This window comes from Ciona robusta, chromosome 1 (genome assembly GCF_009617815.1).
Source record: "Ciona robusta chromosome 1, ASM961781v2".
NCBI classification, from domain to species: domain Eukaryota; kingdom Metazoa; phylum Chordata; class Ascidiacea; order Phlebobranchia; family Cionidae; genus Ciona; species Ciona robusta.
In genome coordinates, this window is record NC_143235.1 from 3663275 (window position 1) to 3691020 (window position 27746).

At 36.1% G+C, this 27746-nt stretch overlaps 4 protein-coding genes across 7 annotated transcripts in view; 2 read left to right on the forward strand and 2 right to left on the reverse strand.

Annotated features, from left to right (window-relative positions):
• Window positions 1-1528: 1528 nt before the first annotated feature.
• Window positions 1529-7185, forward strand: LOC149741533 (organic cation transporter protein-like). The gene is made up of 13 exons (XM_089893570.1): window positions 1529-2185; window positions 2585-2700; window positions 2802-2966; window positions 3295-3398; window positions 3464-3618; window positions 3709-3901; window positions 4217-4352; window positions 4677-4768; window positions 4831-5051; window positions 5319-5427; window positions 5744-5843; window positions 6100-6266; window positions 6678-7185. Exons 1-13 carry the CDS (start codon window positions 2059-2061, stop codon window positions 6733-6735), a joined length of 1743 nt encoding a protein of 580 aa, XP_089749696.1. The 5' UTR covers window positions 1529-2058; the 3' UTR covers window positions 6736-7185.
• Window positions 6852-12265, reverse strand: LOC149741534 (uncharacterized). The gene is made up of 8 exons (XM_089893691.1): window positions 11984-12265; window positions 11554-11681; window positions 10894-11029; window positions 10064-10216; window positions 9421-9533; window positions 8120-8457; window positions 7663-7795; window positions 6852-7416 (listed from the first exon to the last, which is right to left on the reverse strand). The coding sequence occupies exons 1-8, from the start codon at window positions 12165-12167 to the stop codon at window positions 7228-7230; spliced, it is 1374 nt and encodes a 457-aa protein (XP_089749817.1). The 5' UTR covers window positions 12168-12265; the 3' UTR covers window positions 6852-7227.
• The window catches only part of LOC149741535 (potassium channel subfamily T member 2-like), a 31616-nt gene continuing 15432 nt past the window's right edge, over window positions 11563-27746 (forward strand). The window contains exons 1-6 of one of the 4 annotated variants that reach the window (XM_089893125.1): window positions 11563-11666; window positions 14426-14560; window positions 15042-15210; window positions 16079-16309; window positions 26078-26157; window positions 27269-27365. In XM_089893125.1, coding sequence (XP_089749251.1) covers window positions 16218-16309; window positions 26078-26157; window positions 27269-27365 — 269 coding nt within the window. In that variant the 5' untranslated portion in view covers window positions 11563-11666; window positions 14426-14560; window positions 15042-15210; window positions 16079-16217. Of the gene's footprint in view, window positions 11667-14425; window positions 14561-15041; window positions 16310-25317; window positions 25854-26077; window positions 26158-27268; window positions 27366-27746 lie in introns of those variants that run through there. The other 3 variants (XM_089893086.1, XM_089892935.1, XM_089893008.1) reach the window with 3 other exon arrangements.
• LOC149741536 (sterile alpha motif domain-containing protein 3-like) lies at window positions 17138-20269 on the reverse strand. The gene is made up of 8 exons (XM_089893677.1): window positions 19906-20269; window positions 19306-19636; window positions 19145-19235; window positions 18855-19028; window positions 18552-18767; window positions 18311-18452; window positions 18139-18212; window positions 17138-18046 (listed from the first exon to the last, which is right to left on the reverse strand). Exons 1-8 carry the CDS (start codon window positions 20117-20119, stop codon window positions 17780-17782), a joined length of 1509 nt encoding a protein of 502 aa, XP_089749803.1. The 5' UTR covers window positions 20120-20269; the 3' UTR covers window positions 17138-17779.

Below are 27746 nucleotides of genomic sequence, written 5' to 3' on the forward strand. Positions count from 1 at the left end.
GACGAAAGGTTGTTTTATTGTTTTGTTGGAAAAAGGTTATATGTTGTGAGCGAACTGTTGTGATAAGTGATAGTATTGAATCGTTAAGTGATATTTGTATCGGGTTTACGTGGTTACAAAAGGTGTTGTGTAACAGTTTAGTGTATATTTTTATGTCATTTATTTTTATGCGGTTTTTATTAAATTACATGTTTTTATAGTTAAGTCGTATTTAATGCAGTTTCTAGCAGACTGCAGCAGTCAGGTCCCGCGATTGGCCGTTAAAGCAGCGTCCCGGACCAAACCACCGTTATCAAACGTATAGCATTTGTTTAAGTTAGTCGTTGCGTATATGCCAGGCGCGTCTCATTTCAGGTTAATTGCAATTTACATTCCCACGTTTTCTTACGTTTTGTCTTGCCTGACGTTCGTCTTTTAAGTTTATTTTAATGTTTTAGCTGTGCAGACGTAAAGTTCTTATACTTCGGTTGTTAGTCGCTTTTGTTTAATGTTAACGTATTCATTTGCTTTTCAATTTGAATAAGTCTTTTAGAGTGCCACATGTGTGGCTTTAGTATTTAAGAAAACGCTGTCTTCAAGCAATATTGTATGTTCTCGTTATACAGCTGTTTACTACAGTGCGTGCACCTAATAATTGTTTTTTGGTTTGTTGTTCTTAACTATGGCTTTGGCCTGTTGGAATGCTTGCCGGTTATATAACTTATATATAGTAGGGTGGGGGGTATGGGACGTCTTTAGCACATAATATCCAAATATCATGATCGTGTTTTAACCAATTAACAAATGTCTACGAAAGTCGTTAAGATAAGGTTTTATATTTCTTTTCTTTGTTTACAACCAAATGCGACAAGAAATTAGAATAAAAAAGTGTCCCATATTCCCCCACTCTACTATATGCTATATTCCTACTGTTAATATTATTACTGATACATGAAACTTTGCATCTCTTAATGCAACAACATTTTCTAAATATTTGCGCTGTTCATTGTCGATTATTCGGGGTAGAAGTTTATGGAGAGGTTTCGGATCGACTGTTGCAGTTTACAATTAGCGCTTTCATGTTTTCGTTTACTTTAGTTTATATGTATTCAGGATGTCTATATGTCGTTTCATAGACCACATGGTATTTCTAGCGTTAGCGGTGGCTTAGGCATGCATCGAGAAGATGTTACGTGGATATTAAACGCAGGATTCACAGTGCGGGTGGCTTGAAGGCAAACGTTGCGAAGATAGAATGCCACTTATAAAACATCTCATGCGGTTTTATCAAATTATTATTAAGTGCTAAAGAAGAAGGCATTCTTTGGTTTCGCTGCAGACAGGTGTGCGGCATATTATGATGGAACTGCGAAGTTTGTTCCGAGAGGAGAAGAGTACGACTCACTGCGAAAAGAGATCACAACAAAATGCAATGCTGTGCGGCGTTATCTCTGCTTCCTGTACTGTTTCAGTTTAGGCTAAAGGACCATATGTTGCAAACTCGAATCGTTCTGGGCGTGCCACACTGCTTCAGGCGCAGAAGAAAGGCATTGAGAGGCACAGACAGGCTCGTGACGATGCTTCCGACAGGAAAGCAGTGTTTGCGATGTTGGAACACGGCACGTAGAAACTTGGCTTCAGGAGAATGTATCCCAACTTTGTGACTTCAGTATTTAGAAAACACTGTCTCAAAGCAATTGTTTCTTTTAGTATATAATAGGTGTTCGTCCTGCTACGGTGCTAGAATTGTATGTTAGAGTTATATAGATTGTTACTATAGTGCGCGTAAAGAAAGTGTAAGGGTCGGTTTCATAATTTATATGATATACTGTTACTGTTAATAATATTTCATGAAACACCTTCTAATGCAATCTCTTGCTGACTAGATAACAGGAAACAGCCAATTATTTATTCTTGAGTTTCGGACGCGTATTAATTAAGAGTATATCCTTGGTAAGCCTATATACCAGGGAAAAAGAATTTTCAATTTCCGGCGTATTAACAGAAAAACGCATATATGGCCTCATCTTAGCTATACGTATTTAGTATATACAAAAATTATTGCAGAACGTACACATTATGTTCTCGCTTGATAATGTGATAGAAAATATTGTTGGTAATGGAAGATACCAAATATTTATTTGCTTGTGTTTCTCTGCGCTGGGAATTTCATCATCTTATATGAATACAGCATCTGTTTTTATTGGTAAGTGTATAACAGGTTAAAAGTGATATATATGCTGTTTTAGGCGAGATGAATTTGGAATGATAGATTTCGTATAATGGGTAAATAGGGCTCCTTTGATTCAGAGGGTATGATTTCGAGGCTTGGCGCTGCCAAATTGTGTATATACGTGTGTGTCCCTACATAAGACGCTGAAGAGTAATTGCACATTCCCAGTGGTTAATAATGGCTGTCTAAATTGCCAACTATACAATAAAAACATAATAGAAATCTTAAACAAATATTCACCTACAAAACGTGGAATACAACTCGTGAGCGTGCGCAAGGTGTACCAAACAAAACATCCGTGCTTCACGACTGTCGTTGCGCCGCCAAGTGAGAATAACTAACTAAGTTACATTCATTCTTCTTTCTTTTCAGCCGCAATGCCGGACAGTAGATGCCGAATCGAACCTTACGACAACATTACTGCATATCCGAATATAAACGAGACTGAAATAACAAAGCTGTTTATTCCAGTTAACGACATTACCAAGGTTAGTTTCCCTACAATATATTAAAATCAACAAACTAAATTTGTATAATACTCCCCTAACCTTTCCGAAAACACATATAGCCACTGATGTGCTTTTTTCAGAAACCAGATCGTTGCCAGAGGTACGCGTTCAATGCGTCATGTAAAGATATTCGAGATTCAACCTGTTTGTTCGGAACCAACACCGGAAATGAAATGCAGACTGTTCAATGCGATGCAGGATATAAATACGACAGAAGCTCTTTCGAGGAAACGATAGTTACCGAGGTATAGTAGGATGGGGCAGGATGAGACATGTTTACATAATATTCCTCGTCTTTTTGTGTAACCGTACCCCCGCGACTTTAAAAGCGTTAATTGATCAAAACATGATGAAGAAATATGAACTTTATGTGCTATAACGGTATTCAATTATATCCCACAGTATACTATAAAACCGGTATCTCTATAAGAATAGGCAGCATATGGGCACAGTGTTATGACCATATGTTCAGTAATTTATAACATGTTTATTTTAGTGGATTTTTATAACATAACATAATATCTATAAAACATATTAAACCATATTCTATTTTATAATATATACTACTTTTAGTGGGATCTTGTATGTGACAAAGTTGGCATTTCTTTTCTCGCGACGTCTTTAAATTATGCTGGGTTACTAGTTGGTTCTTTAATGGGTGGCTTGGTAGCGGATCGGTAAGTTATGTAACACGTATTAGCTTTGGGTGTTTTATATTACTAATATTTTCAATTGTACGTAGATTTGGAAGAATCGCTGTTTTACGTGTAAGTTCAATACTGTCCCTCATTGTAACATGTGGTATTTCATTGTCACCAAACGTATACGTCTACACTGCATTGCGATTCCTGGCATCTGTTACATACTTCCCAATGATAGAAAGTGGATTCGTTTACAGTAAGTTGCTTTTCGCTTTAAATACTTCGTATAAGTTGTAGTATACAAGTGATGCGTACGATTGCTGACGTGATTTTGTTTTGTTTAAAGTGATCGAGTTATCTAGGAAAAAATGGAGAACGGTGATTGGGTTGTGGTATAATGCCATTTTTGGTATTTTTTCAATGTCGCTCTCAGTTCTTGCACTAATTTGGAGACACTGGCGATCTTTGCAAATCGCCAAATCAATCGTCGGTTTTGTTCCATTTATTATTCTTGGTTGGTTGGTCTCCGAATCACCAAGGTAAAACCACCAAGGTCTATTCATAATTAGCTTTAAGATAAGAGTTTCTATACCGTGACACAGGTTGGCAACCCTGCCTTAAGCCTTAATACTTAAAGTTGTACTTAAAGTATAAGTTATCAGCCTTTGTACTTAAAGTATAATTTATCAGCCGTTCAATAAATAAAAACAAGAGAGATAATATGTAATGAGCAAGCACGTATCGTTATAAAAGATTAATGGCCTAAGAATGTGTGTTTTATAACGACTTTCATTGTCACGCCTAGTGAGTGAAAACAAGTTACGCTCATTTTTTACTTTTGTTTAATACAACAGATGGTTGTTCGGACATAATAAACAAGCCCAATCAAAGCGAGTATGCGAGGTTATCGCCAAACGAAACAAAACTCAACTCTCTGAAGAAGTGTGGCAAGCTACGGTGGACGAGTTTAACAAATTTGAAAAAGTTAAGGTACTTTTTTAAAAGAAAATTGTCAAAGTTAACTCATTTACACTTTTGTTTCAATGAAATAGCAGCGCCCACGTTACAAGTTATCATAAAATTGTGGGTGATTTTTTGTGTACTAAATAATTTGGAAATCTATAAGAGACCACTGGGTTGGAAAACTTGCATTTAAGTGTGTTGCCCAATGACAAACATATAAAACAAATAGCAGAGTCAGGTCTCGAATCCAATACCCTAAGTTTTGAAGCGAGCTTCGGCTCTAACACATATATATTATGGATGTAAAACACAAGACTGTTGTTGTTGAATCTCTTTGTTTATCTGATAAAGGGAAGCAAAGAAAGTCCACTACGCGCAATGTATCGTCTTCCTTGTACAAGGTTCCTGACGTTATGCAACATGTTTGTCTGGATGGTAACAAGGTATAAGTTTCGCAATAACCACATATACATGTTGCACTTTCTAAGTCTTGTTTAAATTGCAGTATGGTGTACTTCGGTTTGTTGTTGAACGTCGGTAACTTGCCGGGCGGTGTGTATTTGAACCATGCATTGGGTGCCTTGATGGAGTTTGCAGCTTGCGTAGTTGCTATCTTCGCAATTAGAAAGGTTGGATTCTCCAAATGTACATCTAGCTCGTTGTACACTGCAAGTTTGTCTTGTTTGTTGTCAACGGTGGTTCTTCAACTTGGAAATGGACAACAGGGTAAGGGTATTTGAAAAAATATATGTATATATAATTAGCAATTTTAGCGGCTTTACTAAATATGCCACTGTAATTGACTCGAACCTTAATTCGCCCTCCTGAAGTTGGGTGATTCTTCTACGAAATAAAAGTACGATTTTAATTCTTTTTTGCAGAGACTAATAATGCTAAATATATATCTTTTATCCAACACTGAATACGTTGAACGCGATTTTCGTCTGCTGATATGTGTTTTGTAGCACTTAATCAAATTTGCCGTTTTTAAAGTTTTTGAAACGTTGAGCATCGTTCTTGCAATGATTGGAAGGTTTGCAGCAAGCTTGGCGTTTGCTGTGTTGTATGTTCACACAGTTGAGATGTTTCCGACCGTCGGTAGGTAAGTAATATAAAATAGTACAAGAGAGCAAAGTACTAATGAGCAAGCACGTATTAAAATTATTAGCATAATTTTAATCAACCCTTTTTGAAACTTGATCAAAAACAAATTAGATGTAACCAATAAAGCTGTTTTCAGTCGTAAATTATAACCGCAGTATTAGTAAATGCTTTAACTCAGAGGTCACTAATAGATTCCCTAAATACCCAGCCAAAAAACGTGGTAAATCGTGAACAATGTGCATACGGTATGCCGTCGTACCGTTACGCGAAACTAAATAAATTACATTTATTCATTCAACTTTTATTTTGTACAGGAGCACAGCGTTAGGTCTTTCTTCTATGTCAGCTCGCTTTGGAAGTATATTCACACCTTTCACAGTTCAACTTCACTTAACCATACCGTGGCTGACTCCGGTAATACATTTTAACTGAATAAAACGCGTTAATATATATGTAGTAGGGTAGGGTCGCATAGGATGGAACATTTTTATTCTCTTTTCCTGTTCTATTTGGGAATAAACTAGAAATATTCAAAGAATTGTATAGCTGTAGCACAACGACTCTAAAAGATTGTTAGTAATTGTTTAAAACACGATCATGAAATGTGGGATTTAGTTGACGGTATCATATCTATCACTTTACTACTACTCATAACTACAATTACTTAAAGGTCATCTTTAGTATTCTTGCCTTCTTCGCCGCTTATTTGTCTGGGAACTTCCCAGACACTGCAGATTCAGAGTTATCAATGTTGTTTGAAGATGTCGAGAAAAGTTACTCCGATCATTTCCACGGTAGAGTGATTGCGAAACTATTTTGTCTCCCGACATCTGAACGGTAAGCAGCATTTTACATTGGTGTTAAGCTAATACTTGTGTCAAGTTTGAGCTATAGGCCAACCGTATGTTTACAATTTGGCGCCATGGCACAGTTGGTTAGCCGCCTATCGGTTTTGTAGGGGTTAATGGGTTCAACCCCTGTCGGTGCTACCACTATGGTGCGTCCTTGATCAAGATACTTAACAATAATTGATCCCACCCACTGGTCACTAAAGAGTTGTTACAATTTCCAGCAATGTTACGAAAAAATACCAATAAAGTTCAATTCGTGGTATAGCTCGTAAGCTGGCATGAGGTGCATAAAACAGAACACCCATGTTATAGGCTAACCACTGTCGTTTCCCGGCCACGCGAGTATACAGCAAGTTACATTCCTTTATATATCGTTACCAGATTTTTTCTGTCACAGGCTCAACACACCGGAGAAACAAAACACTCTGTTAAACCATGAAAATTCAAAGTGCTAAAGACTGAATTGTTATATACTAATTGGAAAGCATTTACTCAGAAAGGCCTATATTGATTTTCCTTTGAAAATAAGATTGCTAGTTGTTTTACATCGCAGTGTTATTATTATCATGCATTTATTTATTTTTTCATTTATTTATAAGCAGTATATATCATCATGCACTTGGCCACGTAGCAAAGTGATTCGGGGCCTGTTTGTAGCCCAGCGCTAATGGGTTCAAGCCCCGTCGCTGCTACCATTGTGGACGTATGTGTCTCCACAAAGTTACATGGTAACTCGTAAGCTGGAACGAGGTGTATGAAACAGAACACCCGTATTTAACGACTGTCGCTTTGCGGCCCTCGGAGGATAAAATAAAAATATTCATCATTGTACAAGTTAACGCATATCATTATTTATACACTGTTTCGCAGACAGTGAGTTTAAATACAAAAAATGTACATTCTCATTGTCACTCATTGGTTACTGTATACGCATATACAATGTTCAACTAGTTAAACACAATTTCTTGTACTAGTCGTACGACAGGGGAATGTTGGGATAAGTCACAAGGCTCAGCAAAAGAGACGTGATAATAAATACGGTTCAGGTTTAGCTCTCTAGCGCCTTCTTGCAGGAGGTCGTAATGGTTTGTGGCAGCTGATTCTTCGAGGCCAGAAATAATGCGACAATTCCAAAACTGGCACAAAAAAAGAAAATACCATTTAGCGATATGTTAGCGTAGGCTACGTTAGAAAAAAAAGATTATAAAAATGTACATATACAGTGCCTCGCATGCGATTTTATGTAAAATCTATATAAGACTGTATTTTTTTAAAGAACATATACAGCTTAATTAAACGATACTATACGCCAGAACAATCAATTTAGTTGCTAATGATTCTCCACAGACATGTATTCTTACACATTAAAAGATTAAACTTACACTTGCTCTTTCCACAGAGCAGCTGAAATCGACGCTGAAATATCTTTTCCGAATATTCGGTCTTATCATTGGCAGCCATAACTCTCCAGCGAATTGCGAAGTCTTCATATGAAGTTGTATGCTCAAATGAAGTCTGAAACCGTTTTTAATCAATAAGATTTTGTTTTTGTTTTTGACAAATGAATGAATGAATGAATGAACGAATGAATAAATGTATGAATGAATAAATGAATAAACGAATGAATTAATGAATGAAATATTTAATGTGTGAATAGATGAATGAATGAATAAATGAATAAATAAAGGAATGTAGCTTTTTAATATTCACAAGGCGGGCACCGACAGTAGGTATAACATAGGTGTTCTGTTTCCACACACCTCATGTTTACCACGTAATTAACTTTAACTGATCTTATGCAGTAGCACGTATGTGTGACGTATAGGTATAATACGTCACCTTGAAATTCCGGGTCTCGGGGAGAAACTTGTGCTGGGCAGTGTTGTTGTTGTTGTAGCTCTTGTTGTTGTATATCTATATGGCCTTACTGTTCTTCGTGTTGTTGTAGGTCGTACTGTTGTTGTTGTTGACATTGTAGTGGGCTGCGTTCTAACATTATTTACATTATTGTTTGTCCATCTGTAGTACAAAGGCGTCGTAGTTCGTTGCGTTTGTGTGTTTATTGCAGCAAATGTTCTTTCTAAAGTCGGTGTACATCCCGGGTTAGAATTCCCAGCAATTTGCGGGTTCGACGTCATCCCTCCGCACGGCTCACTGTAGTCAGTAATTCCGTTTGCCTGGAGCGGGATTTTAATCAGTTACGTTCGCAGCGGTTGCTATTGCGGCGTGTCCCACGCCCAAACATTATTACCACAAGCTAATTTGACAGCCAATGGTTTTGCACTGGTAACTGCTGTACTTGCGGTTTATACCATTGGAACTGCATTTACCAGTTTAGTAATTCAGATAAGCTTGAATTGCAAGTTTTACAAGTTATACTTAGCCTATAAGTTAAGGATTACTATATATACATAGGTTATTGCAAATGGAAAGTTTCAGCATGTTTTGGTGAACTGTAACGACAGCAATGAATAAGCCCTGCCATATATCAGGTAATATGTTATATAGTAGGTTGGGGGAAGATGGGACACTTTAATTTGGTGCCTAATATCCGAATATCATGATCGTGTTTTAAACAGTTAACAACGGTCTATGGGAGTCTTGAGCATATAGTTTTAGAATTCTTTGAAAGTTTCTTGTTTACTACCACATTGGACGATAAAATAGAGTTAAAAGGTGTCCCAACTTCCCCCATCCCACTATACAACACAACATAAATGTGTTAAGCTATATGTACATACATGATGCTTGTGTATTTAAAGCAGTTTATACAGTTATGGCACGAAAGATTGCACATTATTTGTATTTAAGTATATGTCAAAATCTGTTATGCTATTTATTGTACATTTTCCAAAACATAATTTGTATACTAGTAGTATGTCAAAATTGTGGTTGGTAGGCTGAGGGAAGATGGGACACCTTTTCATTCTGTTTTCTCGTATGCTAGTAAACAAAGAAATTTGAAACTGTATTCTCAAAACTCCCATAGACCATTGTTATGTTTAAAACACGATCAGAGTTTTTGGATGTTATGTGCCAAGGTGTCACGTCTTCCTCCACAATACTATATGTTGTTAATAGTGCATAGTCAAATTCGCTTTATCGTATAGACCTGCCGTACATAAACCAAGTTCACTTACCCTTAATAACGAGTTCCTGTGTGCCTTGTTTCTTGCTACGTTTACTTCGAAACATGAACTATAGATATTTCCCATTCCATTGAACGCCCATATCCATAAGAAAGTGTATACACCTGTTTTGCGGTTAATATTGTTATTTAGTAAGGAGGAAAGATGAATCACCTTGTTATTCTATTTTCTCGTCCCATTTAATAGACAACAAAGAATGTTTAAAGAATTATAAATAACGTATATCTCACGATTCTCATGGACCAATTTTGATTGTTTAAAACACGATCAGGATATTTCGATTTTGTTTGCTAAAGTGGTCCCGTTTCCCCCAAACCCTGCTATATCCCTTTTAAGTCCCTTACGGGCGAAATGTTTCGAACCTTGCTTTAGGACCTCCCGTTTAGTCGTATAGGGAAATTTAGGTACTCGTTTTGTCGTCTATAATAACATTTCATTCAAATTATCTTACTGTGGGATAAAATGGGTTGCCTTTAGCACCTCATTTTTCCTGATTGTAGTTTAATCAGTTAACAAAGCTTCTTATATAGAGTCGAGGAAATAAGAAAAAATAAAATCGACCCATATTACCCCACTATGCACACATCATTTACCGAAATAAGTAAAATCTTTAGCTGTGAATTTTTTAACGAACCTGGCCTTAAGTTTCTTGGTACATTAAAACTGTACGTCGCCATTGCTTTATCCGTATTGTCGCAAAATCTTGGTGCGTTTCCGTAACCCGGTTTTGGGTAAACGCTACTCAATGAAGCATCGCCGCCGAAGTCTAAGCCGCTCGGTGAACGACCTGTAATAAAAGAAGTGTTATAAACATGTTTCAATCTTATTTTGAAGTTTAATGGTCCAATTAGGTCCAAAACCGTTTTAATTCAATACCATCCCAGGTTTTTGCTTTTCTTTTGAATTAATTAATATATAAATGCAGGAATGATGTAGATTGTAACTTATTTGTCTGCGCGTTTGCAGGCGGGGCATCGGTAGTCGTTATAACACAGGTTTTATAAACATTTACAAAGTACTGTTTTACCAAATAACTAGTGACGAAAAAAATTAAATAACTGATAACGGAATAAGATAGGACAGTTGTTAGTACATAATATCCAAATATCCTGATTGTGTTTTAAAGAATTAACAACGGTATATGGGAGTCGGGAAGATTTGGTTTTATAATTCTTTAAATGTTCTTTGTTTACTACCAAAGCTGTCCCATCTGCCCCAACATACTATATAGTAAGGTGGGGGAAAATGGGATAACTTTTCATTCTATTTTCCCATCCCATTTGGTAGTAAACAAAGAACATTCAAGAATAATGAAACCACATCCTCACGACCCCTATAGACTGTTGTTAATTGTTTAAAACCAATCAGAATATTGTGATATTATGTTTTTTTGATATTACCCCACCTTTTCCAACCTACTATATACACCATTGGAAAAAAAATAAATAATTAAAAAATTATTACCAAGATCAAACACGAGTTTTTCTCTGAATCTGCTCAGTGTTGGATCTGGCCCGTTGTTATTTATTTCTCCCCTGTAAAGCCAAGATCCAGAGTCAGGCATCCATATAGTACCGCATGCTATGTCTGCTCCATGGTTCTAGAATAATTACATATGCTTATACTTATATGAGTCGCTATAACAAGCTGGTAATGTTTCGAGCTGAGTAATGTATATATTTTTGTGGTGTAAGATGGGATATGTTTTTGTTTTAGTTTATTGTCCCATTTGGTAGTAAACAAAGGAATATATACAGTACTATATACCCGCAGTCTGAAGACCCTAAAAGAGCATTGGTAATTTTTCAAAACTGTTAAAAAAATTAGTTGCTACTAGTATGTTCCATTTTACCCCACAGAACTATGTAACTCCTAGCAGCGCACTTGCTATAACTAGGAGGGGAAGACGGGACACCTTTAGCAGATAATATCTAAATAACCTGATCGTGTTTTAAACAATTAACAACGGTCTATGGAAGTTGTGATAAGGTTTTATAATTCTTTGAATGTTCTTTGTTTACTACCAAATGGGACGATAAAATAGAATAATATGTTCTATCTTCTCCCACCCTAATAAAAAAACGCAATGATTTGTTCTTCTTTTTTATAATCCTTTTTACATACCTTCATAGGATGGACCAAAACGACTTGCTGTCCAGGATAATAAATAGCCATTGGGTGACGCTGAGTGTAAGCTCCCGCTCCCTTTGATTGCCCACACGCTTGTGCCTCATTGGGTGAGTAGTCATAACCTTATAGAGAAAACATAAACGAGTTTTTAAAGTATTGTTTTTTTTCAAAATAGTTACTGCAATACACATAGTATTAATATAGTAGGGTGGGGTAAGACGGGACACCTTTAGCACATAATATCCTGATCGTGTTTTAAACAATTAACGATGGTCTATGGGAGTAGATGGGCACGGTTTTATAATTCAGTAAATGTCTTTTGTTTACTCCCAAATGAGTCCACAAAATAGAAGAAAAAAAATGTCCAATCTCCCCCCCCCCCTATATTATCACAAATCCTATTTTTCAAAAAAAGGTAAATTACCTGTATCGAGACCAAACGTTCCGTCTCTCGGCGCTTTGATTTCGGCATTTCTCGGAAAACCTCGGCAAAAGTTCGGATTCCAGGTGCCGCCGTTCTTTTCAGTGTAGTCGGTGCATGCCAGCCAACTATGGCTTGTTGCATGTGAAATAAAACTTGCAAGAAAAACTATGCAGATTGGCAGCATTTTAGATTGACGCCAAGACGGCTATTACAGCTTTATAAATAATCGATGTACAAGCAATTCTGATAACGAGATAACGTCCTGTTGGTACACGAAAGCGTTTTTAATATCGCAAATTGCATATTGTTTCTCAGGCTATATGATAATTTATTAAAAAAGAACGCCTAAAAATTATTACCATAAACTGAACTAACAGTTCTATACCTTATATAAAATAGTAGCCTATGTGCATTAGCAAGCTGTATCAGCTTGTAATATTGCCACGTACATTAAGCAGCGTATAATCCTCAAGAGCTGTTTCCTAATTCTTATATACCATGCTGCGTCGCAAGCTTTAAAGCTGCAAACGTAAAATTTCCCTTTTCCTTTTCGAACTTCCGAGAAATTACCGCTTACCCGCAAAGTGTGCGTCATAGTTGGCGGCGTCACTCCACCAATTTACGTTAGATGGTTAAGTTTGAGGCCTGTGGTTAAATGACTCATCGAGCTCTGAAACAGTAAGCAGTTGTACTCTAACAAATTGGCCTAGATTGATTTCCCAGGTCATAGGTTTAAGGGTCGTGGCCACAATTGGACACGCTTAAAAATAGGGCTGTTTTAACAAGTTTCCAGTAAAAATTGTGCCACCAAATTAGATGATTCAATAGAATTTAATTCGAACTTTCATGAATTGGTGTAACCGGTTTTTGTACATTTAATTATTCTTAACACGATCGTTTTTTCGAAATCCTGTTTAAAACAGCTATATTTAATCTTATAGTTCAATTCTCTGCGCTTTTCCAATAATATTTAAATTTTAGGTTTTATTACTTTGTAATACAGTTTATATAGAAACTGTCGCATTTTGCTTCGACTATCACATTTAAACAACACAGAAATAGAACATAGGATCTCTCATATATCCAAATTATGAGCTAAGCAAGTAATTTAAAGGTGCGGTTGTATAACGAATTGATTACACTTGTTCGTCGCTACAACTTCTTGAGAAAGAAGTCACTGTTATTTCATTACGAGCGGGAAAATTTACGGAAGTTGCGGTTATAATTTTGTTAACATTACGCCTATTTTGCTCGATACTTATCTTTGCCACTCCTAGTTTTTAAATCCTATAGCAGCAAACAGTGCGCCTTTGTAGTTGCTAACGGAGATTGACCGCAACAACTTTTGCAATTCCGTTTCTCAACATGTAAATAGTTATTACTTTGCGGCTAAATCTTTGCGGTTTGATCATCAAAAGGTTTATATAAGGCGGTACGGTGTGTTTCCGGACACACCTATATTGATACGATTTAATCTTAGTAAAAGAGTATGGTATACAGATACATTCGCATATATATATACATACAGTGGGGTGGGGTAAGATGGTGTTTACGATCTTTTTTAGGGTTTTATCTGGTAATATGCAGTGATTACTTACTGGTAATCCTCTCTTACCCCACAGTACAACAAATGCGTTAATATTTCCCGTCTACCTCTTGCATATTTACCATTTTGTTATAACAAACACAATATACAAATATGTAATTGTAAACTTTAATTGGTCGCTTGTGTGCACCCACAAAATTTATTTGAATGACAATTAATTATTCTAGGGTTATATGGGACCAATAGTATTTATAACACGGATGTTCTACACTGTTTACAGTGTGCTCGCTTATTACGAGTTACCACGTATATGTAACTTTGTCGCTAATTGGACATGGCCACGGGTGTTTAAAATGCAAGGGTTAGAGTTGTTCCCTTTGCACCAGAGGTTGCGGTTTCGAGACTCGACGCTGCTATCATGTCGGCGTTTTATAAAGCATTGTGGGCGCGTCCTAGAGCAAACCACTTAACGGTAATTGCTACAAACCAATGCTTTCTTACAGGTTGTCTAAATCTCTACCCATGGTACTATGCATGATAGTAAGTAGATTAAAAAAAGCTCGCTAAAATATATGTTCTGGTTTTCATTTGCCACTTATTCAAAGACGTAATAGATTTATATATGAAATCAAACAGTAACTTAAAGTGGTTTTAAAATACGTTTTATCCGATAATGGTGTATATAAGCCAATGCTTAAGACAAGCAAACAGAAACAAAACTTCATACTGCATTTATATATCAACGTATACAGTTGGGTGGGGGAAGATGGGACACCTTTTATTCCAATTTCTCCAACCGTGTTCACGATCAGGATACTTGAATACAATGTGCTGAAGGTGTCCCGTCATCCCCATCCTACTATATATATAATATATTTAATTTATCTTTCGGACAGGTCAAACGCGTCTTGTATACGGACGAGAATGTGTTGCGGTGTTGACGAAATGGGCTCCGATCTACATTCATGAATTATTGATACGGGAAGCATCCTTCTTGAGTCTAAGATGGCACCTCTTGCTCTTAACTGCAGGTGAGTCGAGATCTGACGTGATTTTGAAATGATATGCTTGGACAGTTGGTTGCGACGAATTAAACAGTTGGTTTCTTGTGCTGTAACTTGCATGCTATATTTGGTGCGCTTTTTTATTTCTGGTATTTTTTTTTTATTTCTGGTAAAGATAATAAAGATAAAAAAAGTTTAAAAAAGTTGTTTAAAAGTTAGTTTTTGGTCGGAAACTTTGGTTTAAATAACAATATGTATAAAAATTCATTTTACTATATTTTTTTCATATTCCAGTTAGCTGAATTCCTAAAAACAGATATCAGAATAGAAAGTAGAAAAAAAAAACGGAACCTATAACGGAATAGATGGAGAAAAAGTAAAACTTTACCTACGCCCCATAACTCAAGGCCAAGCCATACCTATCAGAATTTAAACTAAACCAGATTCAATTTTCGTTTAAAGTTTGATTAAATCATGGGTCGATTTTTCTCATCAATTACCATTGCAGCAGCAGACGCTTTGGTCTCGTTTTCCCAAGGGCACAACGGTCAAGTTACTGTAATGCGAACTTGAGGCAATCGAATTGTTGATTTCCCACTATGTGCATTTTCTTTAGTACATTGGGATATCTAGTTTGCTTTTAGCGCTTGGCAGAAATCTAGAAGCATTTGATATAGGTGAGTTATGTTTACGTATATAGTAGGGTGGGAGAAGACGGGACACCTTTAGCACATGATATCCAGATATCCTGATCGTGTTTTAAACAATTAACAACGGTCTATGGAAGTTGTGAGGATATGATTTATAATTCATTGGATGGTCTCCGTGAAGAACTGTCCCATCTATCCCCACCCTACTGTATATTAGGTTGGGGTAAGATGGCCAATGCTTTGCAAATTGTTAAAAACATGAATAGGAAATATGGGATATTAAAGATATATTCATCTTGGCCACAGTACCATATATATATATATATGAAACTTATGTTGGTATATAAAGTCAGGAATTTTTAAATCCGCGATTAGATTGTAGATATTGCTAAAATTAGTTATTGTTTTACCGTAACACTATATATAATAAATGTAACAACATCAGGAATAAGTTAAACTAGGGTCTATATTTTATCCTATATAGCTCCGCGTGTACATTGTTGTTAATTGCCCCACAAAAAAAGGGTTTTTTAAAATGGTATTTTGGGCTAAGATGGGATACTATACGCACCTCTAAATCCCCCAATTCTGTTTTAAACCATTAACAATACTCTTTTTAAGTCGCTGGGCTGTATTCTCTGTACCAAATAGGACGAGAAACAAGAATGTTCCATCTTATTCCACCTTTATTACGTTATATCATTATTCTATTTACCTGCCGAGATCAAACGCCAGTTGCTTGTGACGTCACATTGAATGTGTGTCGCCCTGACAGGAAGTATCCACGCTTTTATATTCATTCAATACACGGCTGTTATTCTAAGAGTGTTTTGAATCGGTACACTGGAGGCTTATGGTTTACGCTTGCCCGTGTAACTAAGCGTGTCTTGTGTAGCGTGTTGCCCTGCTATTACGATACAGCTACCGAAACAAAGAAAAGAGGGCGGCTGCTGTCAGACCACGCACCGGCGAGGGAAATTGTCGAATAATAAGCAGTATTATGATCGGGCTTAACTTAACTCTGTAGCGACACAATGGACGCTACGACGCTGTTGAAAGGTATTCAGCTAACTCAAGCTCAAATTGATGATCGGCAAAGGACAAACAGCACTCGCAATAACAACAAGTAAGTGCGTGGTATAAATTGTAAAGCATTGTGTTTTATATATACGTATTAGCTACTCACTCAGTCAGTTATGCAGTAACTCTAGCAATACGAGTGGTCGGTTATTCCTTCCTTTTTGTTTTTGTCTTTAAGTGTAATGCTCAAATCACGTTTCGCCTATGCGTTGCATTTATACACACTAGCAGTATATTTGTACAGTATATATTTTTATTAAAATATATTAGGTTGGGGGAAATGGGACACCTTTTCATTCTATTTACTCGTCCTATTTGGTAGTAAACAAAGAGCATTCAAATAATTATAAAACCGTGTCTTCACGACTTCCATAGACCGCTGTTGAAGGTTTAAAAGACGATCAGGGTACTTGAATATTATGTGCTAAAGGTGTCCCATCTTCCCCCACCCTACTATAGGTTTTATAGTTAAATGGTGTATTCTGATTGTTGTTGTGTTTTTACTACGTGGAACTTTATATAGAGTGTAGTGTTACAGTATTAAGTTGCAATTAGCCTTTATATTGGTGGCTCTAAGGGGCGTACAATGTAAAATGAGTATACGTTTCCGCACTCTAGTACTACATACACTACATAACCAACCTAATGCATTATGTAAGTCTTATGGGTAAGATACCCGCGTAATTAGATTAACCAGGAACTTTAAATATAACGATGTAAAAATAAGTTTACGAGTTTTCGCACCGGAATATACATTTTGATATTCAATCATGTTTTGCAATTACTTTTGGGGAAATATTTATCATACACTGTAAACTGAAACCTTGCAAATAAAGCAACAGAAAAGGTGGACCCACATTTCCACCCGCGTTTTTACAAAAGCAACCTTGAGGTTGCTTTTGTTGAAATCTGCAACCCACTGTTTCCACCCTTTTTTATTATATCTGCAACCCATTGTTTCCACCCTTTTTTATTAAATCTGCAACCCATAGGATGGCACTAATATGCAATAATTTTTTTCAGTAAAATTGTTCAAAATGAAATTTATTTACATATTTTAGCCTGCATAATAAGACATGAAATACAACTGTATGAACCATAGACTCCTTAAGATAAGAACCGGAACCTGCCATGCTCGGGGTTTGTAACTTGAGTCCGAGGGTTAACTTGAGTCCTGGACTAAAATGACTTCTAGAGAAGCTAGAGACACATTCTTGGTATCCATATTAGGGTATTTGAGGATGGTGAGTTCAATAATAATACTTTCAACACCATCCGACATTAAAATATAATTTTTGTTCTTGAAATAGATCTCGGATGGTGTTGAAAGTATCATTATTGAACTCACCATCCTTAAATACCCTAATATGGATACCAAGAATGTGTCTCTAGCTTCTCTATAGAAGTCATTTTAGTCCAGGACTCAAGTTAACCCTCGGACTCAAGTTACAAACCCCAAGGTCGTAACCTTCCAGTCCTTATCTTAAGGAGTCTATGGTATGAACAATTAATGCAATTAGCAGAAAAGGTTGATAACGTTTTGTACACTGTTTGTTTGTACTTTTGTGTCAGCGGCGAGGAAACCGATCAGTTCGATTGTTTTCTTAATGTTTTTGGGGATCACGAGGTCGAATACCCAGTAACAACAGAAGACCAACAGCACGGCTTCTTTTAGGTCTTCTGCTGTGCATAACTTTGTACGGTGAAGATAGATCAATGGTTGTTCATCAGTATCGATAAAAATACTTGGGTACGGTGTACTTGTGATGTCATCGCTGCCAGTCTGCAGTTATAAAATTACAGATTGAAATTAATCAAAACTTAAACAATGAAAACTACATAGGTTTTGATTGGTTTAAAAAGTGTTTATCTTACCATGTGAGAAAACAGAAAATTGTCGTCTTTTTCTCTCACCAATGCTGGGAGACACAGGAGAGCATGGGCCATATCTGCATAGAACACAAACAGTACAGTGTTAAATAAACCTAAACTAAATGAGCAATAAACAGAGGAAAATTTTTTTTATAAAAAAGAGAAAGAATTTTACCTTTATGAAAAACATTCTTTGCAGCTTCTGGTGTAATTTTTTTGGTCATCAGAACCTTTCTTATCTTTTCCAGCATTGACATATTTTTTAAAAATGTGCTCTTCACATCTTTTCGAATAACTTTATTTGCTTCGTTTAAAATCTATAAAGCAAAAGACAAAATAAGCTTATTTAATAAGCTACTATACTAATGATAATAAATTAAAAAAGACAAATAAACACAAATAAATCACATGCTTACAATTGCAGAAAATTGAAAAGCAGGAAATTCATGAAGAATTTCTTCCAGTGTGCTTTCCCCGTTTTGTATTTTTCTTCTTCTTTCAGTGTACGTTCTGTTCATCCTGTCCAGAAGAACAGAAATGTTCGCATTGGTGAGTTTTCGACTTTCATCACGAATCACTTTTATGTGGCACTTGTAACTCTGAGAGTCTTCAAAAGTGTCTTGTACTGTATCCTTTAAAGACAAAAAAACACAAATGAAATACTAGACTACACCTGGAAATTGATATAATAGGAAAGAACATAGTAAAACAGTACTTACCAACAGTGGTCTTTTTGCTGGCGTGGTTGTTATTTCTTTGCTCGTGCTTGGCTCTTCAGCTGGATTTCTTCTCTTAAAGCCATATATTTTTTTCATTTTTCGTACTTGTTCATTATTTATTAGCGATCGTCGAAGATCACGAAATCTTTGCCTTAAAGATTCAACCCATGTACCCTGCATTATTAAATAGTACTATTATAAACATTATTCCTATTACTTTAAGTGTTCACTACTGTGACAATGAAAAGGCAGTAGGCCTATACAGAACTAAAAGCAAGTATGCAACTAACTATTGGATTGAATTTATTCTTGTCCGTTAGGTTTGGATGCTTCTTAATTAAAGCAGTACATACAGCTCTGTATTCATGTGATGTCGGGTACCTATAACATAAAATTTCTGTGTTTAAACTTTGGGTTTTACTTGTCAGCTTCAACTTATTTCAACACTTACAAAGTATGAAGCATAACTGAATTGAAAACATCATAAGCAATCTTTTTTCGAGTCTTGGAATCCAAACATTTGGTGTTTATTGCTTCTAAAATATGATCTGGAAAATTTGGAACATTATACGTAAATATCCAAACGTGATCATCGTTGTTTTGCTCATCTGTATCTGTTGAAGTAGATGAGACATCTAGTGATATAGATGTTGAGGTATCTGGTGTGACCATTGAAAAAGAGTCTGTTGGTGTTGAGCAAAAGACTTGCTCATTGTTGTCACAGCATGATTCAGAGCATTCACTCACAGGAACAGTACTGTCTGAATCATCATTACTTTGCACTGAAACAAGTTAATATATGCGTTACAGTTTTTGAATATTTAGTAAATATTAATATCAATAATATGGCATTGGTAAAATGCAATTACCCCCTTTTCCGCTGGAAACCACATTATTAACGTGGCGATGCAATATGGTTCTGCTTTTTTGTATAGACACCTAACAGCACGGTTAAAGCTGTTTAGGATTTTGCCCCTTCTTTTAACAATGGGGTGACATATCACCCAGGGCAATCCTTACGCCTATGAAAAATATTTGTGCACATACTGACCTGAATGTTTTACACGTAGTTCTGCTGTTTCTACATCTGGTATTTCTTCTACCTCCTCAATATCCACCCAACGTTTGAAGGTTGTGTTAAAAACTTGAAGTTCGTATGTTTTTTCTATGCGAAACAGTTGTTCCATTTTTCTTCTTAAATCTTCTTTACAACACTTGAGTATTTTTGTTTTATTAAGATAAGTTATGAGATATTCACACTGCATGGTTAATTATTGACCTGAAATACAATGGAAAACATGGATATTACAGCAAAACTACAAATTCAATTTCAAATATTGTAAGTTGTAATGTTTCTGTTTGACTAAAGGCAAATTTTATATCTTGGACGGACGTACAATTTTTCGTCATCTACCTTATACAAGTCCAAACATTCCGGGTAGCGCTCATATCCTGGTTGTACAAAAATATAGTCTTCAGTTTCTCGAACACAGTACGCATGAAAATGTGAATTAAAACTTGGTCGCAAAAATTTGGTAACTAAAATAATAGAATCGTAATAAGACAAGATGTATTGTAATTTTGCAAATATGGGACATTCATCATACACATTAACTATCAAAACATCACCCAAACAATATTTGGTTCCGTTACAGTAAACAGTTGAAGAACAACATAATGATTGCACAGTTTTTAAGGTAGTGAGAGATTTTACAAAATCAGAAACCTGGGTTGGCAAATCAAACAAATCTATTGATTTACGATTAGAAAAATCAACATAGTCATCACACAAGCATAAAGTTTCACTTTGCTCATAACATTTTTGCCTTTGTATTCTAACAGCAACAGAATGGCAAACATTTTTAAAATTTTTGGTTGTGTTTACTACTTTTTTTACTTTTCTATGATAGGATTCAAACCTCATGCACCATAGGTATCTCAATGGCCCATGCTGTTGAATCAAACGAGCGTAATGCAGCATAAAATGAAATTTTGGTTTGACGAATTCCTTTGCAACACATAGCATTTGTGAATAAAAAACTGAAATATTGTAATCTAATTGCTCTAATAATATGTCTGTTACAACAGGTGCAAATATTACATCCATAATGTCTGCTAACAAAAGATACAATTTCCAATTCTCATTAGTAACAGGAATGCAATTGCCTACTATAAATGGGAGTAACCTAAAAACACGCTTCACTTGCACTCAGTGATATTTTTCCATTTTTTTGAACAACATCATTCGGTAAGCACCTTGGTTTGTTACAAAAATCCCGACGCCCAAATTTAAAACATTTAAATTTGGCATTCACTGCATTAATTAATAAAGTGCCTGATAAATTAAAACTTCTGAACAAAAACTGAAGGAAGTATGGGATAACACCCTCTAAACAATCGTGCATAATATCTGGAGGTAAGGAAATCGTGGGGCAAAACCCTTCTATATCCAACAAAGCACATTTAGATATCACACCATAAGCAGCAGCAAGATTTTCATCTATTTCAAGGCTTGAAACATAGGTTGCATGTTCTTCACTTGTTCTTTCCTTAAACTCTGTGTCTGACGATTTAACAAAGATGTCACTATAACTGCACATGCAAAACCTACAGATACGACCGCTACTAAAGCATTTTCGGAAACCACCAATATCGTGGGCACCCAAATTATCTGCGGAGAGTGTTGCAATTGTGCCACAAATAAAATTGTTTGTTTTACCAACTTGTACCCCTGATGTTTCTAACTTTTTAATGTCATGCACCAACGGTTCCAGTAGCTTTATGTAGCCATACTTTTTAATTAGCCTGCTCGGAATCAGTAAAGCCAAGAAAATGTTTCGAAGAGCAGAAAAATGTCGTGTACCAATATTTCCAACCACAAAATAAAAGCCTGTAAGCTTATTTTTTCTTTTGGAACTTCCTAATGGATTACATACTTCTAATTCGTCGCAATAAAAGTGCAGGCGAAGCATATTTTTATCTCCCTTGAAATATTTATGATTTTTAAAAAATAAGCCATCTGTGAAATCATAGAAATAGTTGCACCCTTGAGACGGTAAAATGTGATTGGATGAAAGGTTGTTGCATATAGCTTGCCAAACATCACTGTGCCTAAGAAATTCTTTGACTGTATCAAGAATGGGAATGTATTGATATGTTTCATTTACCTCTAACTGAATTTGCACAGGTTCAACGTAACCAATGGATTTACAGTAACTGTCAAAAACAGTGTGATTTTGAATATTTTCCCATGCAGTCATGAAGCATTCACTATCGAACAAATACTCATCTTTGCCATGAATAAAATTGATGTTTGCTCGTAGTAAGTTTTGGTGAAAAACAGTTACAAATGCAATTATATCTTGCATTATACATCTGTAAGTTGAGTCCGGCAATACATAATGTTCTTTCATTTTTATGCACATTTTGCAAAAATTTGTAATAAAGTTGCTTTTATCCCAAATGCACCTATCTTCTTGTTCCGGTATTTCTTGCACTGGAGATAATTCACAACTATCTTCTACCTCTGTAGGAGGATCATCATGAACCAGCAATAAATCCGGTGAAGCAGATTGTAATGGCGTCTCGTTGGTATTTCTAAACACTGATCTGTGCATTCTATGTAAATGCGTTTTATAGCTTCCCCGAGTAGAGTATATTCTTCCACAGTCGGATATTTTGCAACGAAATACTCTACACTTATGGTGTTGAAAATATAAATGATCCAGAAACTCACGCTTTGGTACAAGTTTGCTACAGTTTGCACATGGGCAAGGTAACGAAAATTGCGCCATGAAATAACCAGACACTTACTTCTGTTGTTAAATTAAACCTAACAAACAGAAACAATTATGGTATTAAAAAGAAAATCAACCCATGGCATTCTCTACACGAAACACATCTTCTTACAATTCGCGCGCGAAACGGTACTTATTTAACGCTTGACCAATTTTACCTGCAACATAGAAGTTGAGGTATTGCAAAACCAGCGTTATCGAGCACGTAGTGGTCATATTTGACTCATATAGATTCTTTTTCGTCGAACAGTTGTTCTTGTTGTTTTTTGGGCGACTTTTTCCGCACTTATCTCAATTCTTAATTCTAGCATTTATTCTTTAATCTCTTGATTAAAATCAAATCATATTATATATTTATAATTTTTAGACTAAATTTTTTAGATTTAAAACCGCGTGTGTGCACCGAAGCGTAGACGAGCATCGTTTTCCTATCGTTATATCTTCGGTATAAACACCGTGTCTCTCGTTTCTTCTTGTACCTATTTTTACTAAATTTGTACATATTTTTACTCTTGCAATTGGTTATATACGTGTGGGCGTGCATGCGGTTTTCTAAATTTGCACACACAAAAAAAGGTTACATACATCAAGGTTACAACTATATCCCAAAACATACATACCGAACAATTATTCAGGTCGCAAGATGACATACAGGGTGGCTCAAACAAATAGATGTTTACAGATACAAAACGGCAGCCCACTTGAACTCCGATAGCAAAAAGGAATGCAAAAAAAATGTTTCCCGTAATCCAACTTGGCGCAATTGTGACGTAACACACAACATAAAAGATAACTTTCACAGCCTAAACTAGTTCGGGGACTCAACACGAACCATGAATCTAAATATAAAAAAAACTGCAAGCATTAAACATGTTACAATCCTGATTATAAAATTCTACATAATTTATAAAACTGGAACAACCTAACTGATCAAAACTGCCTTCTGCATTTTCGGTGTTACAAAGTTTCCCGTGACTCTTCATTAAAAAGAAAAGATAAGAGAGTTATGTTATATGCGCGCTAACTCCCGCTGCGAACGAATTCGCATGACGATAAAAAAAAGAAACGAAAAAAAACAATTTGTAAAAATTAAAACCACCCTATTGGAGATGAATTTGCAACCTAATTAATAAGAACAGGGTGGGACGGACTACATTTAGGTAAATAGGTGGAAATATAACAACACTAAGGGTGGAACTGACGAGGAAGGTTGAAATTTACCACCCCGACAGTGAAAATTTCCACCCTTCTGAAAAATTTTCCACCCTTACGATTTACAGTGTAGGATAAGAAAGACGGTCAATTTTAGCACAATATCCAAATATCCTGATCGTACTTTAAAAAATTGCAACGGTCTGTATACGGGACTCGTGAGGATACGGTTTATAATTCTTTAAACTTTCTTTACTGCCAAATGAACATGAAAATAGAATGAAAGTTGTTCCATCTCCCCCCACCCTACTATACTTAGTTACATCATTTATGTGCCAGACACCGACATCTGTGTCTTCATATAGTAGGATGGGGGAAGATGGGACATCTTTAACACATAATTTCCAAATAGCCTGATGGTCTTTTAAAAAATTTTCGGTTTGTGGAAGTCGTAATTAACGGTCTGTGGAAGTCGTAAGGATACGGTTTCATAATTCTTTGAATGTTCTTTGTTTACTACCAAATGAAAAGAGAAAACAAAATGAAAAGGTGTCCCAGCATCTTCCCCCACCCTACTATATCGATTATTACAGCTGGAACATTGAATAGCCCGATAGTATTATTTCGCAACCGCGCGGTCCGGCTAAATAAATACGTACCGTCGTAAGAATAGGTGTTTGTCTATTTTCCCAAACGCGAGAACAGTTAATGTGTCCGTTCGACACTTATTTCATGAATTGAATTGTTAGTGTAAAACCCCCGTTTTTAAAAGGCGTTGGCGAAAACGGTTTAGTTTCTGAATAAATTATATTAAGTTTCACGGCCGTTTAAAATTATTGTGAATAAAGCAATACATTGTAATTGGTACTTTAGTAGCGTATTTATCAACTTCAATAAACTTAAAAAAATCACGAAATTTTGAATAAAAATGAATTAGAATTTTGATAGTTACTGATGGAGTAAAGTCGTACATTTCCCAAGTTGCATTTTTTTGTATTATTATGTACCGAAATGATGCAATGTCGATGTACAAACGTCATTAATACGCGGTTCCTAAGTGATGTCATTTTGTCATGGTTGTCCATATACGCTTTATTATTGTCATTCGTAGGGATTTAACAAATACATTTTACCTCGATTTTAAGCCCACTGAAAATTTGGATATTTGCGTTTCGTTTTTATAACACATATGTCATGGAGCTATATCCGTGTGCGGTTCGATCGATACTGTCTTCTGTTGTCCCGACAATGTTTCGGCTGTCACCTAGGTTACATTACCATTTTTCTCCACAAAAGGCCCAAAAAAGTAATAAATTTTTAATGAGAGCTATAACTACGTTATAACTTGTAAGATACTCCCACCGCGGCCTAAAAAAGTGTTTTTTCTTGCTATTTCATCTTAGCGTAGATACTTCCGCTTGCGGCGCTACTGCGCGAAAAAGCTCAAATATTGTAGCCATGGAAACATGTGCTTTATAGCCAATGGCAATTACGGAGCCTTGGCTACGTATAACACTAACGATTTTGGTATTAGCGGCCGTGTATCGACTTATGTCGAGTAAATTAAGTTATCTGGCAATATTGCTGAAGGCGCTTTTCGGCTTTCACGTTTTGTGTTTAACTTTGAACACAGTCGCTAATGTTTAATTTAAGAAATAAAAATATGATGTCTTTTTTCTTAACCCGTTGAACCGACAAGATAATATGTCAGCGCGGGTTCATCTTTTAACCTTACCTTGTCTAGCTTCGCTCGCTGAATAAACATTTGTAGCTGGTGTTTCGTATAGACCGCCACAGCCAGGGGTCGGCAAACATAGTGTATCCAGAACGGGAAAGAAAATCGTTATTTTGCGTTTTGGGCCCCGACGACGTCTCGTTTTCTGATGGCCTCATTTCGTCGAAACAAGGTGTTTATAGCAGCAGATGCGAGCGCTGAACCTCAAGCTTTTAGCATAGGAGGCAAAATGGATTCAGATATAATAAAACTGCAACAGAATGGAATAGGCGAAAGCGCCTCCGAATCAACGTGCTCTTTAGACCGGTCTACCAGGTAGAATTGAAATTAACTTTTCAGCGCTTTACTTGCGAAGGCGTCGCGTCAGTGCCTTGACGCACCGCTGCTTATAAAAAATTAAAAACTCATTTCAGATCACTTCCAAAACCTATATACACCTTCGACTACTCAAACCCCCGATTTTGCTTGTCGCCAGCAGTACAGATTCGCTTGCAGGCCAGAATAGGATTTCCGTATATTAATATACTTTTTCTTTTTAGAATGAAGCTAAAGCTTTTTGTAAACGAAAGCACGATGGCAGAAAGACTACGTTATTACTTCGTGAAAAATCAAACGATAAGTGAGTACAAACTATATATATATATATATATATATATTTCTTATAGGATGGTGGGGTAAGATGGGACATCTTCTAACTGTTTTTCTTTCTCCGTTGTGTGGTAAACAGAGAATAATTATAGATATGTACAACCATAACCTCGTGACTTTATTAAAGCGTTGTTATTTGTTTGTTTTGGACACGATAATAAACTATGGAGATTTAAGTTCTAGTGGTATGTCTCACCTTACCCCACAGTATTATATATTATATGTTTACTGTAGATACATAGTAGAGTGATAGGGTAAGATGGGACACCTTTAGCACAAAATATCCAAGTATCTTGATCGTGTTTTAAAAAATGAACAACGGTATATGAAAGTCGCGGTTTTATAATTATGAGGGCACGGTTTTATAATTTTAATTTTTTTAAATATTCTTCCTTTACTTTCAAATGGGACGAGAAAATAAAATGGGACGAGAAAATATAGAATAACAATGTGTCCCATCTCCCCCATCCTACTATGGGTAGGCATTTGTATTATTTTGTGGCGGAGTGAAATTACAGCAGTGGTGATGTAGCACGCTACAAACGTTTTGGCAAGGGTTAGTAGCCTACCGTTCTGGTTCATGTCAAAAATTTTCCCTCCTGTTCGCAGACTGCAAGTTCTTCACAAAGCGTTGTTATATTTAGCAGGGAAACTACCTTTATTGTGCAGTTTCCAATATACTTAGAAATGATTACTGTTCAATCATTTGATACAAAGGCATTTTTAGACTGATTATTCTTATAGTGTGTCAAGTCATTTTACTCCTTTCTCAGAAGTTTTTTTAGAACTTTTATGGTCACATTTTATTATCTTGCACCCGCAAACAAATTATGTGCGTTTTTAGTCTGACTATACTTTCATAGTTCGTCGAGTTTTTTTACTCCCTTTCTCAGAAGTTTTTTTAGAACTTTTATGGTCACATTTTATTATCTTGCACCCGCAAACAATTTATGTGCGTTTTTAGTCTGATTACTTTCATGGTTCGTCAAGTGATTTTACCCCCTTCTAAGAAGTTTTTTTTAGAATTTTTATGATCACACTTTATTTTCTTAAACCCACAAACAATTTATGTGCATTTACAGGTCTCCGAATCCGCCTGCTCAAATTCCTACTCAAGATATTTACCGTGGTTCTGTACATTTTACGAGCAGCAATGGAAGATCGACACCGAAGTACTTGGTTAGCTTAATTAAATATTTTTATAACTTTAATGAAAAAATAGCATATCGGCGCTGACGCACGGTTGGTTAGCGCGCCTGCCTCTAACCCAGAGGTAATGGGTTCAAGGCTCGCCGCCGCTACCGTTGTGGGTGTATGTGTCTTTGGGCAAAACACTTAGCGGAAAGCGACAGTCGTTGTAACACGGGTGTACTGTTTGAACAACTTATGCCAGTATATGTATACTGTATACGTGTATAGTACAGGTTAGGGGAAGATGGAACACCTTTTTATTCTAATTTCTCGTCACATTTGGTATAGTAAACAAAGAACATTCAATGAATTATAAAGTCGTATCCTCACGACTCGCATGGACCGTTGTTAATTGTATAAAAAAATTAC

What these genes read in the sequence shown, in the direction of transcription:
- LOC149741536 (XM_089893677.1), bottom strand. Translation starts at nt 20,119, where the DNA reads ATGCAGTGTGAATATCTCATAACTTATCTTAATAAAACAAAAATACTC. An exon ending in CTTTTCAATTTTCTGCAATT is followed by an intron (nt 18,453 to 18,551) that starts GTAAGCATGTGA and finishes TTTGCTTTATAG; the next exon opens with ATTTTAAACGAAGCAAATAA. An exon ending in ATTTTCTGTTTTCTCACATG is followed by an intron (nt 18,047 to 18,138) that starts GTAAGATAAACA and finishes TTATAACTGCAG; the next exon opens with ACTGGCAGCGATGACATCAC.
- LOC149741533 (XM_089893570.1), top strand. Translation starts at nt 2,059, where the DNA reads ATGTTCTCGCTTGATAATGTGATAGAAAATATTGTTGGTAATGGAAGA. An exon ending in ATGTTTCCGACCGTCGGTAG is followed by an intron (nt 5,428 to 5,743) that starts GTAAGTAATATA and finishes TATTTTGTACAG; the next exon opens with GAGCACAGCGTTAGGTCTTT. An exon ending in CCATACCGTGGCTGACTCCG is followed by an intron (nt 5,844 to 6,099) that starts GTAATACATTTT and finishes AATTACTTAAAG; the next exon opens with GTCATCTTTAGTATTCTTGC.
- LOC149741534 (XM_089893691.1), bottom strand. Translation starts at nt 12,167, where the DNA reads ATGCTGCCAATCTGCATAGTTTTTCTTGCAAGTTTTATTTCACATGCA. An exon ending in TTTTGGTCCATCCTATGAAG is followed by an intron (nt 11,030 to 11,553) that starts GTATGTAAAAAG and finishes TAATTATTCTAG; the next exon opens with AACCATGGAGCAGACATAGC. An exon ending in GCTCTGTGGAAAGAGCAAGT is followed by an intron (nt 7,417 to 7,662) that starts GTAAGTTTAATC and finishes TTTTTGTGCCAG; the next exon opens with TTTTGGAATTGTCGCATTAT.